This window comes from Nannospalax galili, unplaced genomic scaffold (genome assembly GCF_000622305.1).
Source record: "Nannospalax galili isolate Female #2095 unplaced genomic scaffold, S.galili_v1.0 scaffold1084, whole genome shotgun sequence".
Taxonomy (NCBI): Eukaryota; Metazoa; Chordata; class Mammalia; order Rodentia; family Spalacidae; genus Nannospalax; species Nannospalax galili.
This window is the reverse complement of record NW_008351705.1, coordinates 117,302-132,018: the sequence shown is the minus strand read 5'-3', so window position 1 is coordinate 132,018 and position 14,717 is coordinate 117,302. Positions and strand designations below refer to the sequence as shown.

The 14,717-nt window shown below is 40.6% G+C and overlaps 1 protein-coding gene across 1 annotated transcript in view; it reads right to left on the bottom strand.

The window, feature by feature from the left end:
- Fgf12 (fibroblast growth factor 12) overlaps positions 1-12,421 on the bottom strand; it is a 432,870-nt gene extending 420,449 nt beyond the window's left edge. Inside the window, exon 1 of the mRNA XM_017802093.1 lies at positions 12,047-12,421. Coding sequence (XP_017657582.1) covers positions 12,047-12,137 — 91 coding nt within the window. The 5' untranslated portion in view covers positions 12,138-12,421. The remainder of the gene's footprint in view (positions 1-12,046) is intronic.
- Positions 12,422-14,717: the final 2,296 nt, after the last annotated feature.

Below are 14,717 nucleotides of genomic sequence, written 5' to 3'. Positions count from 1 at the left end.
GTTTTCCTTCCTCCTAAGCTTTATTTAAAACCCCTTTCATCCACAGTTATTAGGTATTTAGGGCATCTGACTACCAATAAGTGATGCACCAGTATCCCCAAGTTGCATCTTTAATGGAGTTTTTAGGTAAAACCACAATTATTTATTTTACCTACAGATATTTTTCTGCTCCTTATAGGTGACAGTCACCACACTAAGCACTAGACACCACAGTGAGGGCATGAAGAGCCACCACTCTAAAGAAGATGAGGTCAATAGACAGATGATAGGTAGACAACAGAGAGGCAGATAGTTGAACAGATACAGAGAGACAGACGGATAGATACACACATCCAAAAGCATTTGTTAAATTGATTATGCTGCCTAAATGAACCCTATGCAGCCATTAAAAACATTTTCAAGAAGTAACAGAGAGCACACTAAGGATGCAATGTTACATTTTAAAGTTTACAGAGTATTATATGGTTTTCTATTCTTCAAATGAGAAAAAGCATATTAAAAGAAATAACCAGACATGGTGGCACACACCTTTGATTCCAGCACTCAGAAGGCAGAGGTGGGTAGGATCTCTGTGAGATGGAAGCCAGTCTGGTCTACTTAGTGAGTTCCATGCCAGTTGGGGCTACAGGAAGACCCTGTCTGAAAAAAGAAAGAAAAGAAATCACAGTGTCTTGGAGGGTGGGGCAGCCATGGATTACTTTTGTATTCGTCTTGGTGTTCTGTATTTTTTCAGGTCATTAGAATTGATTTGTGAAGCCTTAAATTTTGAAATGATAAAAACACACACCAGTACGGTTTTAAGGAAGAGCTACATTTTCACATGCTGCAATTGGGGAACTTGCACAGTAAGATCCTGCAGGCACATTATGGGAAAATTTACCCTCACCTTCATGGAATAGGTGATAATGTTTTTTTTTCATTTGCAAGTACTATACTAGAAGATTAGACCACGCTGACATTATCTTATGTCCTTCAACATGAGCAGAAATTGTTAAGGGAAGCCAAAATTTCTACTTTTTCAACAACAACAAAAAAAGAAAAGTTGACTATAAAACCACCTTCCCCACAACTAACATGAAAATAATAATTTAGAAAATATTAAATTATCTAGTTACAAATTGCACCTGTATCACAAAGGAGTCCTACAACAGAGGGCTAATGCATTCTTTTTTATTTTTTATTATTTTTATTTTTGTGTATGAGTTTTTTGCCTGCATGCGTGTAAATGCATCCATGTTGTGCAATGCCCAGGGAGGTCAGAAGAAGGCGTTGGATTCCCCTGGAACTAGAGTTATGGATGGTTGTGAGCCAGCATGTGGGTGCGAAAAATCAAACCCAAATCCTCTGTGAGATCAGCCATTGCTCTTAATTATTAAGCCATCTCTCTAGCCCCTATTGTTGCTTTCTTAAAACTCAAATAAAGCAAAATAAAGAATAAAAACAGGCATTTCCATGCATACCACCATAAAGAGTACAAGAGAGGTCAGTAACCTGTGAACAGGATCTAATCTACATCTTACCAGGGGAATACAACAGATATACCTAGTACAAAGGGCTTAAGGAAAGTGCTGTAGAACTGGCTGGAGTGTAGGCCCTAAAGAATTCATCAACCTCCTTGAGACTATTTACGTCCTTAAAAATTACACTCTGTAAGAGCTAATTTTCATTCTCACATATTCCTCATTTACATCTTGGTCTGCAAAACAGGCCCTTCTGCCTTTTCTAAAGTACGGAGAAGGTATTCTGTGTCCTTCTATCCACCCTCCTCATTCCATTTCCAGGAAGTAAAAAAAATTCTTATTAAATAAGCAAGGTAGGGATGGGAACAGTGTCGCAGGTGTGGTTGGTAAAAACACAATCATTTGCTTAACCTACAGATAGTTTTGTGTTTCTTATAGATGACGGTCACCACACTATACACTAGATATCACAGTGAGGTTATGGGAAGCCACTACCCTAAAGGAGATAAATAGGATCCCTTTTCTGTGTGTATGGAGCTGCCTGCCCATGGGCTACACACTTTTTGGGCTGGACACCTACGCTTGCCTTTGCAGGTATTGTTGAGTTCAAATCACTCTGAGCCACTACTTACTGGGACTCAGCAGAGATGAAGCCGGAATTCTCAGCAGGTAGATCTGCTCTTCAGATCTCAAACTTTCCTCCAGGGGCGTGTACAATATATGTCAAGATTTACTTTCGGAAGAAAGCTCCCACATTTGTGTTAATGATTCTCCAATCCCCTATTGTGATAATCCAAGACAAATGGTGAATAATGTCCATTTGGCAACTTTGTTTAGTTCCTCAGTTGTTTGGAACTCAGGATTAAAGACAGAGGAGAAAGAAAAGAATATTGGGGCCTCCTCTGAGTCCACGGCACACAAAGATTTATGCACAAGGATGTCTACCACATCAAAATCTAAAGGCACATAAAATGAGTATCATCTAAATACACAATACCAATGGTAAGAATTATAATTATAACATAGACAAGTGATATTCTATTCAGCAATTTAAAGTTGTATATGGGACAATCTTGTATAAAGTCACAACTACATTGGTATGCTTTAATATAGACAAATTAAAAACACAAACGACCTACAGTTTCCCACCTAGCTGTACTCTGATTCATATGCAAATTAAATCAGTATGTATAAGTCATTGGAAAAAGTCTAGAAACAGTGCAAAAGTCCTTCCCCAGAACTTCCAGGGACCACTGCAAAGAACTTTTTCTAATTACTTTTGGGAAAACAAATAATTTCAAGTATTTTAACATGTATTTAAAAAATATTTTATTTATTATTTTTATTCTATGTGCATGAACGTATTGCCTGCATGTATTTAAGTGCACCCATGTCCTGCAATGCCTGCGAAGGTCAGAAGAGGACGTCATATTCACCTGGAACTGGAGTTATAAACGGTTGCTAGCCACCATGTGGGTGCTAGGAAATGAACCTGGGTCCTTAACGAAGAGCCATTTCTCCAGCCTTGTATTTTAATGTGTATTATCAATCTCCACATTAAGAATAATTATTAAACTCCATAACAATAAATAAGACATAACTTTTCTGTGCCAGTTTTTCATTCTACTTTTCATTACTTCCATGATTCCCAAGCTGTTTCTAAACAGAAGACTATCACAAATTTAGCAAAGACCATGACTGCCCCAAATTCCTGATCACAGTCTTCTGACCCCAGTCTCTGAATAGCTGGACTTATAGACACATTGACTATCCTGTCAGTGTGCTGTGTGCAGGTATGGAGTGGTGTGGCTAAGGATATCCCCACCATGACTTTGAGAGGGTTTGGTGTCTAATTGTGCTCTTCACTTACTAGCTCCCTAGAGTCAAGGTCAGACACTGAGCCAACATGGCGTTTCACCAGTTCTCAAGCTTCTCCAAGTTAAGCAAATAATTAGTGCTTTAGAAAACGATGTAGCTAACACCAACCCTTCTCCCCTCAAAAAGAAGATTCATTTTGTGCCACTAAGTTTTATTTAAAGACCATGCAATCGCATCCCAGCTGGCTTCATTGAAGCAACAACGTGGGCAATCAGTGACACCAACTGCCATGCTATCGTTTCTATAAACAGTAATGAGTGGAGGGGGGTAGGATGGTACTAGAAGCTTATGTATAAACAAGAAAAATCATTTCAGCAAGAGATTGCCCTGGCAGCCTCAGTCTCTCTGATTTGGCACCAGAGTAGACTGAAATGCCCAGTATTTAATGGCATTAGAAGAAATATTCTGACACAACATTCATAACATGGTGCAATGAAAATTACATGGCATAAATATAGTGATTTTATGCACTAAGTTGAACAAAGAAAAAGGGCCTCATTGTCTAAGACACTCCATAGAAATTGAAAGAACAGATCTGTAAGTCCTCCCCAAATGCTTCTTATAAATCCGGTATCGTAGAATAAAATTCGTGCCTTTCTAAGAAGTGGATGTAGTTTATCGTTTATCTGGCTATGAATAAGTGGACATGTTGAAGTAGGGACAGAGATAGTTAATGTGACAGAATATCTGACCGTGGACAGAGCTACACTGACTTAATTGCCTTTTTAAAAGTAATACTTTTAAAAATATTTTATCTTATTTCCATTCAAACACATTTTCCCAGTAAATGTACCAAGATATCAGTCTCCTGAATTACATCTATAGTCTTCCACGTCCCAGTACTTTCTTTTGAATTCTTAGGTGATTTCCAAGCTCAAGGAGATTAGTGTGAATCCTGAAACAAACAAATTATTCCTTCCTTTTGGTGATCCTTATCATCTAATACTAAATCAGACAAAAGTATGTTAATGTGAAACAAACTGAGGTTCCCAAGTCCTTGCTTTGGGCCTGTATCTTACCCTGTCTTATACCATGCCCCTTATTCTTTCATGAAGATCTCTTCCTGCTGAGTCTCTATGGCCCACCACAGAACCTAGCAGGTATTCTGTCCCCAGGATTGTTTGCTGAATTAAAATATGGAAATCCCTGAAGGCAGAACATCCATAAGGAAAGGAAGAATGCCCTTTAGAGGGGGATAGTTGATATGATGTAAGTATTCTGGGCTTCAGAAAAAGTCTGGCTTGCTTCATTTCTTCTGTTGTACTTAAAACACAGAGCCAGGCAAGTGCACAGCAGGTCCATGACCCAAATGAGAGCATTGAGACTGGTCCTTTCCCCATGAAGTGCTGCCCTGCTTTTCTTCCCAATGCAGATGCACTTAATGTATGAAATTGGAGAAGAAAAGCCTTGTTTATTTGCATTTTTCTTTGCCTGCAAAACTACAGTAGTGGCTAGTGCTATAGCACTGTCACTGTTTTTTAAACAACACAGCTAGTTCTTGCTAACCCAAATATGATTACAGGGATCAAAACTCCCCATTTCAGGGTAAGTAGAAAGTAGCAGCTTAATCCTTTCAAGTTGTACGATTAAGTCACAACTGTGAAAGGATAATCACCAGGTGCTTGGGAAACATCAGTACAGATTTGATTCATTGTTGAAGAGGTAGATGTCATTTTAAAAACACTGTATCTGCTAGACTAAGGGTACCCACTAACTTACTAGAACAGTGGTAACAAAGCAATAATGGCATGATAAGCTCATTATTGTTTATAATATTCATAAAATATTATGAATGGTAACATATCTGTTCAATAAATACAACAGATGATATCACAGAGAATTGGACAATTTTGTCTGGAGAGAAGTTTAAATATAACCCAATAATTTTATTTTAAGTGCTATTATTTTAAGCAGCATTATTTTATTGCATCAGTCAGAACAGACCAGTTAATGAACTTCCCTAAAAACAAAATTGCTTACAAGAGTGCTTTTAACTTCTGATTTGTATTAAATTTTCATCATTGATCATGTAGTAGGCTTTTTTAATTATAGACTCTCTGTGCCACAGGCTAATGGAGTACCACTCTCTTGAATAGCACCATCACAATCACCAGCAAAAAAGAATGAAATGAATTGTGTTCTGGGTTATTAAAGCTTCTACGTGGAAGTGTGCTATCTGCTCACATCTCATTTGCTAATGGTAATCAAATTGCCACACCTAACTTCAATGGAATGGAGTAATGCTGCCTTACAATGTTCCAGAAGGAGAACCCAAAGCATTGGGTGGAAAATGCTAATAACAACTCTACAGTGAAAGAAGGCAATCCTATTTAAAAAGCAGTCAGAGAGCATGAAGACACCTCAACAGAGAAAATGTATACACAGCAAGCAAATTTGTGAGAAGACAGTCAACATGAGATGCCATTAGGGAATTTTAAATTAAGATGGTGAGATCTGACCACACACTATCAGACTGTACAATATTCAAAACATCCACAACAACAAATTCCAGCAAGGATGAGGAGCACACAAACTTTCATTCATTGCTGGTCAGAGTGCAAAGTGGTAGAGCTACTCTGGAAGACACTTTGGCATTTCCTTACAAAACTGAATTTCTTTTATTATGCAATTCAACAATTGTGTCCATTAGTGTTTACAAAAATGAATAGAAAATTTAATTCTACAAGGAAGCATGCACACTGATATTTATAGCAACTTCATTCATTATTTCAGAACTTTCAATTGACCAAAATATCCTTTGGTAGGTGAATATATAAATAAGCTCCTGTGCATGAAGACAATATATTGTCACTCAGTGTTAGAAAGAAATGAACTAACAAGGCATGAAATAAAAAGGAAGCAACTTGAGGCTGGGGAGATGGCTCACTACTTGAGAACACTGGCTACTCCTGCAGAGGACGCAGGTTCAATTCCCAGCACACACATGATAGCTAATAAACATCCATAACTCTAGTTCCAGGGGAATACAACACCCTCATCTGACTTCCATGGGCATTGCATAACATGGGTGTACTTACATATATCCAGGCAATACACTCATACATATAACATAAAAATGATACATAAAATATTTTTAAAAAGGAACCAGCTTAAATACATGTTACCAAGGGAATTAAGTCAGATATTTAAAAACTGCACAACATACTGTCTCATCAATATGACATTCAAATAAAGACAAAACTATGAAGACAAGTTTTTAAAAATTGGTGGCTTTTACAAGTGAGGGGAGGGGGGATAAAGAGAGTATAGATTTGGGGGGACAGTAAAAATATTCTACATGGTACTATAATAGTGGATATATGTCATTATTTAAAACTACAGAATGTAGAAACCATCAAAGAATCCAAAGTGCGAGTGTGAGTTCATGTGTTACAACAGACTACCACTCTGGTGAGAGATACTGACAGAAGAAGAAACGCCATGTATGTGAGGGATGGACTTTGTAGGGCATCTCTCTATCTTCCTTTCAGTTTTGTTGCAAATCTACAACTACTCTACAAAATCATATAAAACTACTAATGATATTGCATTAATACATAGTAGACAGTAGATTAACTAAACAAATGAATAATAAACAATATCTCCTTGAGTTTTCAGATATTTACTTTGAAAATCTCAGGTAAGATAACAAAAAGAGAGAAAATAATTGGCAGTTTTTATATTAAATAAGCTGTGGAATTTCAGTGGAATAATGAAGAATTTTGTTTAAGATATAATCCAACTCAAAGAATGAGTCTATAGCAAAGATAATGACTATGCCTAAATCATTAATTACTTTCTAAGGATGGAAAATGGAAGGTAGTTACATACTAAAATCACGTATATTTCAAAATTAACTGTAAATGACTAAAATTTGTCCTGAAAGCATAGACTTTGTTATTCAAATTTTGGTTTGGTAGATATTTTGTGGTGTGTGTGTGTGTGTGTGTGTGTGTGTGTGTGTGTGTGTTCCTAGAGAGAGAACTCAGAGTGTCACACATGCTGGGCAAACACTCTACCACTGAATTATATTGCCAGCCCATTGAATTTATCAGGTAAATTTCTGAAGATTAAATTTGATTTTAAAACATCGTGAACTACAAAATATTTTATCTCCATTTGTCTTCATAATGGAAAACCTTTACCTCTAAAGAAAAAGTGAAGAGATTAAAGGATAACATAGGTACTTATAAGTAAAAGTGGGTTAGAAATTTCAATAATTGCTTTAATGTTAAGGCTGGGGAGATGACTCAGTGAATAAAAGGGCTTGCTGTACAAACATAAGCACCAGAGTTCAATCCCCAGGACCCATGTACAAGCTGGATGCCAGTTGAATGTCTGTAATTTCAGGGACCCTATGAGGAGATCAAACGCTGAGATAGGAGAACCCCAAGAAGTTCATGGGCCAGCTATCTTGGTGAAAACAAACAAATGGCAAAGAGACTCTGTCTCAAACAAGGTGGTATCACCTTGTGTATTAACAAGGTGATACACTAAAGGTATCCTCTAACCTCCACATGCAGGCCATGCCATGTGTGTGCCTACATTTATAAATGTATGTACACAATATACACTTATCATGCACAAAGCAATAGTTTAATGTTCTTTGATGAAGATCTCATCCTAGGAAACAAGCTTATAAGCAATAACCACGTTGTAAACAAATATCCTTTCTTGAATCATTTCACTGTCCTGTAGAAAAAGCGAAGCCTAGATATCACAGACTGATGCATAATGTCTGAGATAAGTTATCTGTAAGTGTGCAGTTTTCATTTGGATGTCATGCTATACTTGAAAACAATGGTGTGAATAAGTTTTAATTATGTGATTTATAACAGGATTGATCGATGTTCCATTTCAAGGAAACTGGATGTGATCACTGAGCCCATCTTTAGACACCTGATAATTCTTCATGTTGCCAGTCGGAGAAGTCCCTCACTTTAGTGACAGCTATCACGTTGATGGACTTCTCTGGAATAACTTAGTAACAGCTTAAGCAAATAAGTACACACACACACACACACACACACACACACACACACACACCTGTCCACACTTAGGTTACCCTTTCTGTAGGGACCTACTTCCAAAAGAGTTTCCCTCATCTTTCAGGCCCATTCATTCACCTCAGCTTTCTCCAGAGCCTGGATATCAGGACAGGAAGTATTCTTCTACAGCGCCAGAATGGTCTCTAAGTGATGAGAAACCTGTATCGTTAATCTCATTGGTGGGATATTGCTTCTTATCCCTACCTATCTGTAGAGGAATGGGAGTGAACATTGAAATCATAGCTTCAGTAAGCCAGTTCTTTGAAGGACCCATCTCTTGAAAAGAATGAACCTGCTTTACTCTCTTTAAATTAAAAGCTTATTACTTTATCAGTTTAATAGAAATGTCACATACTCTTTGTAGGATTGTTTAGAATTTTTATCTTCTACTCTGCTTCTTAATAGATTGACTCCATATCTTAAAAATAATTTCATTTTGGATAACCTATCAGGGAGACTGCCCCTTGAGAAAACTGATTCTCCCTCTCTCAGCAGCTATTGATTGCCTGTAGCTCTTCAGGTAGGACCCTGTGGACTTTTCCCCATCCACAGTGGCCAGCAGTTATCCTGATCCTCTGGTTCTTTCAATCTCTCCATCCCCTCTTCTGTAATGCTTCCAGAACCTTACATGTAAGGAATACATTGCAGATGTACCAACTGGGAGTGAGCACTCCCTGATCACTTATTCTCTGAATTATGACCAGTGGCGGATCTCTGTAGTAGCCTCTGACTGCTGCAGGAGAAGATTCTTTGATAAGTGATAAGGACTACATTTATCTGTGGGTGTAGGGATAAGTGCTGTGAATAAAACTAGACTTTATGTTGGTTTCAGAAAATGGCATCCAATTCCAAGCAGCGAGCCTTAAACTCATGTACATAAGAGAGACATTAATGGACTCATAATGGATGTGTGTGTGTGTGTGTGTGTGTGTGTGTGTGTGTGTGTTATACAAGGATAGATATAGAAGAGTCAGGAAATTCAGAGGAAGTAAGGGGACATAGAAGGAATTGGAGGGGCAGAGGGAGGGGTAGGAATAACACAAATACAACGCTCCTGTATGAAATTCTCAAAAACTAATTAAAATCATTTAATTTTATTTAATAAAAAAGTGAGGTGTCAAAAAGGACTGGAATTTAGCCTTAAATGATTGACTTTACTGTATTAAGACTTGTAGTCTGTGTCATCTAAATCCTTCTGAAGTTCAAAAGACTTCTACAGTAGAAAAATACCTAACACTAGACAAGGCATTGATGTTGAAGGATACAAAGAAGTAGGAGCAATAACATCTTAATGATACTCAGATGCTAAAAATCCATAGTTAAGTTGTATTTTAGTCTCCATTATTTGAGGAAGTCTAAATACTTCAGTAACGTATTTACACTTTTAAAGTTTGAGCATGTTAATGGAATCTCTTAATCTATTATAGTAAATTACATCCCTGCACATGAATTTGTACTCAGCTCAACTGCAATGGGGAAGTGGGTAGGATGGAACTGTTATTACGCACCTATATCGCTTAAAACATTACTGAATTCTTTTCAGGCAAGTTTTCAAAACTTAGAGTGCCTCATTTTAGCTCCGTTTTTGCAAATTCACTTTATGAAAAAAATTCTGGTTTCTTTACCCCAATTTGCATGGGAACAGGGAACATACCTACATTGTACGCAGAATTGTTGTAGGTCTTGCTAATGATACAAGCAACGAGAAAGCAATCAGCTTAAAATAGAACACAGTGACAACATCTAAACATGATAATCTTGTTGCATATGAGAGTCTTAAATTCTTTAACAGTACAGTAGTAGTTCAATTAAAACTTTAGCTATTATTAAATCATTTTATACTACCTATGATATGTGCAGTGTAACAATGTACATTTGTGCAAAAATCATGGAACAGGGAGGTCATATTATTATACACAACCATAAACTAAGAAGAACTATAATTTAAACAAAGGCCATGTAATTCCTGAAACAATCTCAGCAAATAATTAGATATTACTTCTGTTTGTGACACCTTAGGAAAAAAAAGCCTCATCTTCCGTATTTGATGCTCTATTCTTTTAGAAATATTCCTCAAGACTGCTAATTTACCCAAATAAATTATTTATCCCACTAAGTAAAAAAAAATATGTATAAATAAAACACCATCTACAATCTCATGTCCAAAGCATGGTAACATCACAGATACAGGACCCAGGCAAGAACTATCTTCATTTCCACTTCTTTTCAGATTAAAACCACCAGTTTCAAAGATTTATAATGACTTATTGAAACTGCCTTGTAACTAGGTTTCTTGATTCTCATGCTTGCAACAACCTGCAATACCCAATCACATAGATGATCTTTCTCTTTGAAGCTGTTACTATTTGGGAAACTAACTGCATGTTCTTTGAGGATGTTACCTAATTTTATATGAGGAAGCATCCTATTTAATTATATACCATGGTTAGGAAGCAGATATCACAGTTACAATCTATTCCCATTTTATTTAATGTAGAACAGAAGAACTAAAATAATATTAGCATGCATCTCTAGAGGTCTCCTGAGTCCTGTATCATTAAAATGTAAAACTTTGTTGTAAGGTTTGTAATTGCCATAAATACAGTTGCAGAAAAGGAAGTCTAATTAATCTGAATTACACAAAAGTTAAAAACATGAGATCACATTGCTGACTTCATCTCACAAGTGTTTCTTCAAAATCCACATATAGTTCAATGATCTATTTTCTTTAAAATAGTTTTTGTTGACTAGTGAGTAATCAGAAAGCCAAAGTTTTAGAAAAGACGAACTGAAACACGTATCTATCTCAATCTTTCCAAATATAATGTTGATAACTCCAGAACAGAGTAAAAACAGGCACCATTACCAAAAGAATCAGATCCCTCAAAATACCGCACGATGTTTAAAACACAAACATTATAATGCTGCCGAATTTGTTAATTATTTGCAATTTTTTGGATCAAAACCATATTCTTTTACGGGGGCACTTATTTAGAAATAATATGGTGCCTTTCCTGTCTCCTCACACCCCACTCCCAGTTTTGAGAAACAAACCAAATGCACAGATACAGATATGGAATTAGCACTTGCAAGATTAGCAAATGATTGCTTTAAAGGGAACTTTTCATCTTTAAAAAAAATAGACGATGAAAGAAAATGCCACGAAGCACTACAGCATTTTGCAGGGCTCATGTAGCGTAGAGTGACTTACTTGGTTTTAGTCTCTGGCTAAATAGGACGCTCCTGTTTCAGCACCAAGGACAGAAGTCGCTCCATCCAGAGAGAAAACACACCCCCCAACCCCCGCCAGGTGTCTACTTTCAAACAAAGCGAGAAAAATAAGATACCTGCCTGCCAGCCACCTGTTCAAAGTCCCCTCTCCTGTCGATCGCATCAGCAACTTCTCGGAGGAGACCCTGAACATCGGCAAGTCCCAGGCCGCCCTCCCAAGTCACAAGGAGGAGGTGCGAGGCAGTAACCGAGCCTTCCCCTCTGGCTCCCCGCGCCTGGGACCCGCGGCTCCAGCCCAGCGCGCTCGGTAGAGCGCGGATGACTTCAGCGGACACACACACACGCACACACACCCGCGTGCATCGGAACAGCGGGCCTCGGCGCCGGCGGGCGGGAGGGGCGGCAGCAGGGGAGGGGACGTCGGCTCACCGCTCGGGCTGTCGCTGGACCTCAGGCTCCTTCCACAGAGACACTGCAGCATATGCACTCCTTTCTTTAGAGAAAGCTCAAGAATCTTCATGGAGAAGCGCGCGTGGGGTCCGCCGGCTCCCCGCCCACCTCCGCTACTCTTGCATCCCGGAGGCTGCCTGCGCGCGGCGGCGGGGTCCCCAGCCCATGGCGCGGGTCCCGGGAGCCTCGGAGCTGGCACGCTGGGCGTGGGCGGTGGGCTAGACCTGGGACGACGCTCCTGGGGCCCCGGGCTTCGCCACGCCTCAGAAGGCTCGGCGCGACACTTCGGGACTTGCTGAGGAGGGCGGCTGCACCGCCGGAGGTGCGGGCACAGAGACGCGGAGGACGTCACCGCGGGTCGGTGCCTCCTTCAGGTGCGGCGCCTGGAGCGCAGAGGCCCGGGTCCCGCGCGGCACAGGCCTCGCCAACCTGATCAGGGGTCCCTGGGCCCCTGCGGTCCGCTGCCTCGGTGTCCCGGCTGCCCGGGCTAGGGGCGTGGGAATCCGGCGGAAGGGAGAGCCCGCAGGAAGGGCTGGACCCCTGAGGCTTCAGAAGCGTCAGAAGCGACTCCAGGGAACCGAGGGGCGGGGGACAGGGAGCGGGGTGTGGCATCTAAAGAGCTCTCGGGTGAGGGAGATGAGAAAGTGTGTCTAGGCGGTTGCAGGCTGCTGATGTGGGAGTCCTGACTCCTGGAGTTTCTGGATGGGGCTCTGTGACCTTGGGTAAGTCTTTTGCCACCTTGGGCATCTCTCCATAAATCTGGGCGGGGAAGAGCAAAAGCTTTTGAAACAGAGGATTGGCGGCTTCGTGATAGTATTGTCCCCGGCCTTCCAGTCTTCTGAACATGCTTAGCATAGGCGCAGAAGGAAGTGGGGACCAGAAGGGAACACTAGGAGTTGGAGAGGAAAAGGCGGAGGATGTGCCAATATGACAGCAATATCACTTCCCTTTGGTAAAGCATTATGGTACCTGCTCTACCTCCACCAACCTGCCCAAGTGTCTCAAGGGGCTGTGTCATGGCCAATAAGCTTCTCCATGGGGTTAAAGGTGCAAGTTTTCTACAACAGCTGCTTTGTGCCCGGCCCCCACTTCCCAAAGGCTATCACTGTGTTTTTGGAAAATGTGCTGAGGGAAGTGCTCAGGTGGGGCTGTGTGGGGGATAGGGCCCCACTCTATGTGAAGTCCCCATGCAGAGATGGACCTTCCAGGACACAGAGCAAGCCTGCACATCTATGAGAGCACAGACACTGGAGACAAGCAGCCTGGATTCAAATTCCTCCTAGCTGTGTGACCTTCAACATAACTTCTTGATGCTTGAGGATTCTCATCTCTCATCTTCAGCATCTATCTCATCCACCACCTGCCCAGGGATAATGCTGTCATGTTAGCAGTTATCATCCAGCCCCCTCTTCTGGGGTTTTGGATCACTTTCACTTCCCATTGAATGCCAGTTTCCATACCAGTATCTGCACAATCCAGGTGATAGAAATGATCTGGCTCCCCAGAGCATTCACTGCATAAAATCTGTTAGAAGTTTGGCACTGACACTGAGTCAGAAACCAACTTCACTTTCTTTCCATTCATCATCTCCAGGATACCTACCACTACTCGGCTTGGTTTTCCCGCAAGGGAGTAAAAAGGACTCTGATCACCCCTTTCTCTTCCTGCCTACTAGGCTAGCCTCCACAGGTCCTCCCTTATTTCCCAAAAGTTGAAGTGGAAGTATCAGTTCCCTAGAAAAACCTGCCTTTTCCTTTCAAATGCAGTAGTAGAAAATCAGAGCACATGTAGGGCTGCTACTGCCACTGGTGGGTCCATGCCCTCTCAGTTCCTTTCAGAAATCAGCTTCAGGCAAGGCCTTATGGGGTATTTCTAAGGCTCAGGAAGGTACCCCCCCAAGTCACCCTTCAGTCTTGTCCTAGTCCATTGGTTAGTAGCAGCATGAAATCTCTGTGGGCTAAAGGTCCTTGAAGAGCTTGCTAAACCCACCTCTCTGTTATCACCAAGGAGATTCTGAGGCCCTAAAGCAAGAGTCCTGGCCTTCCTCTTTCCCATCTCTGCGGGAATTAGTGAGAAAATTGGCTCATCTGGGAATCTACCCATCGAAATTCCCCAAGGAGGGAGAGACAATTAACCAGAGGAAAACATCTAAAAATAGCCATATGTGCTGCAGCAGAAGACCTAGAGTTTTCCGGTAGAGGTCCCCTGCTCTGGAACCCAAAGCCCAGAGCTCCTGCTTCAATTTGAGAGACGTGCTATTGCTTAAAAAGGAGCAAATAAGTGAACAGGATCAGGCCTCAGTTCCCTCAGTGGAACTTGGACAGAGGAAGCCGGTTCATGTGTAAAGTAAAAGCAGACATGAGCATCAGTTTTCATGCTTTTGCTGAGCTTCTCTCCCTAACCGGCAAGGTTGCCACAAGGATGCAACAGACTGAAACACCTGAAAGTGAAGATTCTAATTATCTTTGCAAGATAAAGTGCAATTACCAGCTTCCCTGGATTCTGGGTCTAATGTAGTGGCTCTATTATTGATAACAGGAAGTGCTTAAGTGTGAATCTTCTGACTCTTCATCAGGCTTATAACACCCTAGAAGATGGCAGAAAGTCAACTTTGTCACAGTTAGGTTTCAGATGGCATGGTCACGTGTTT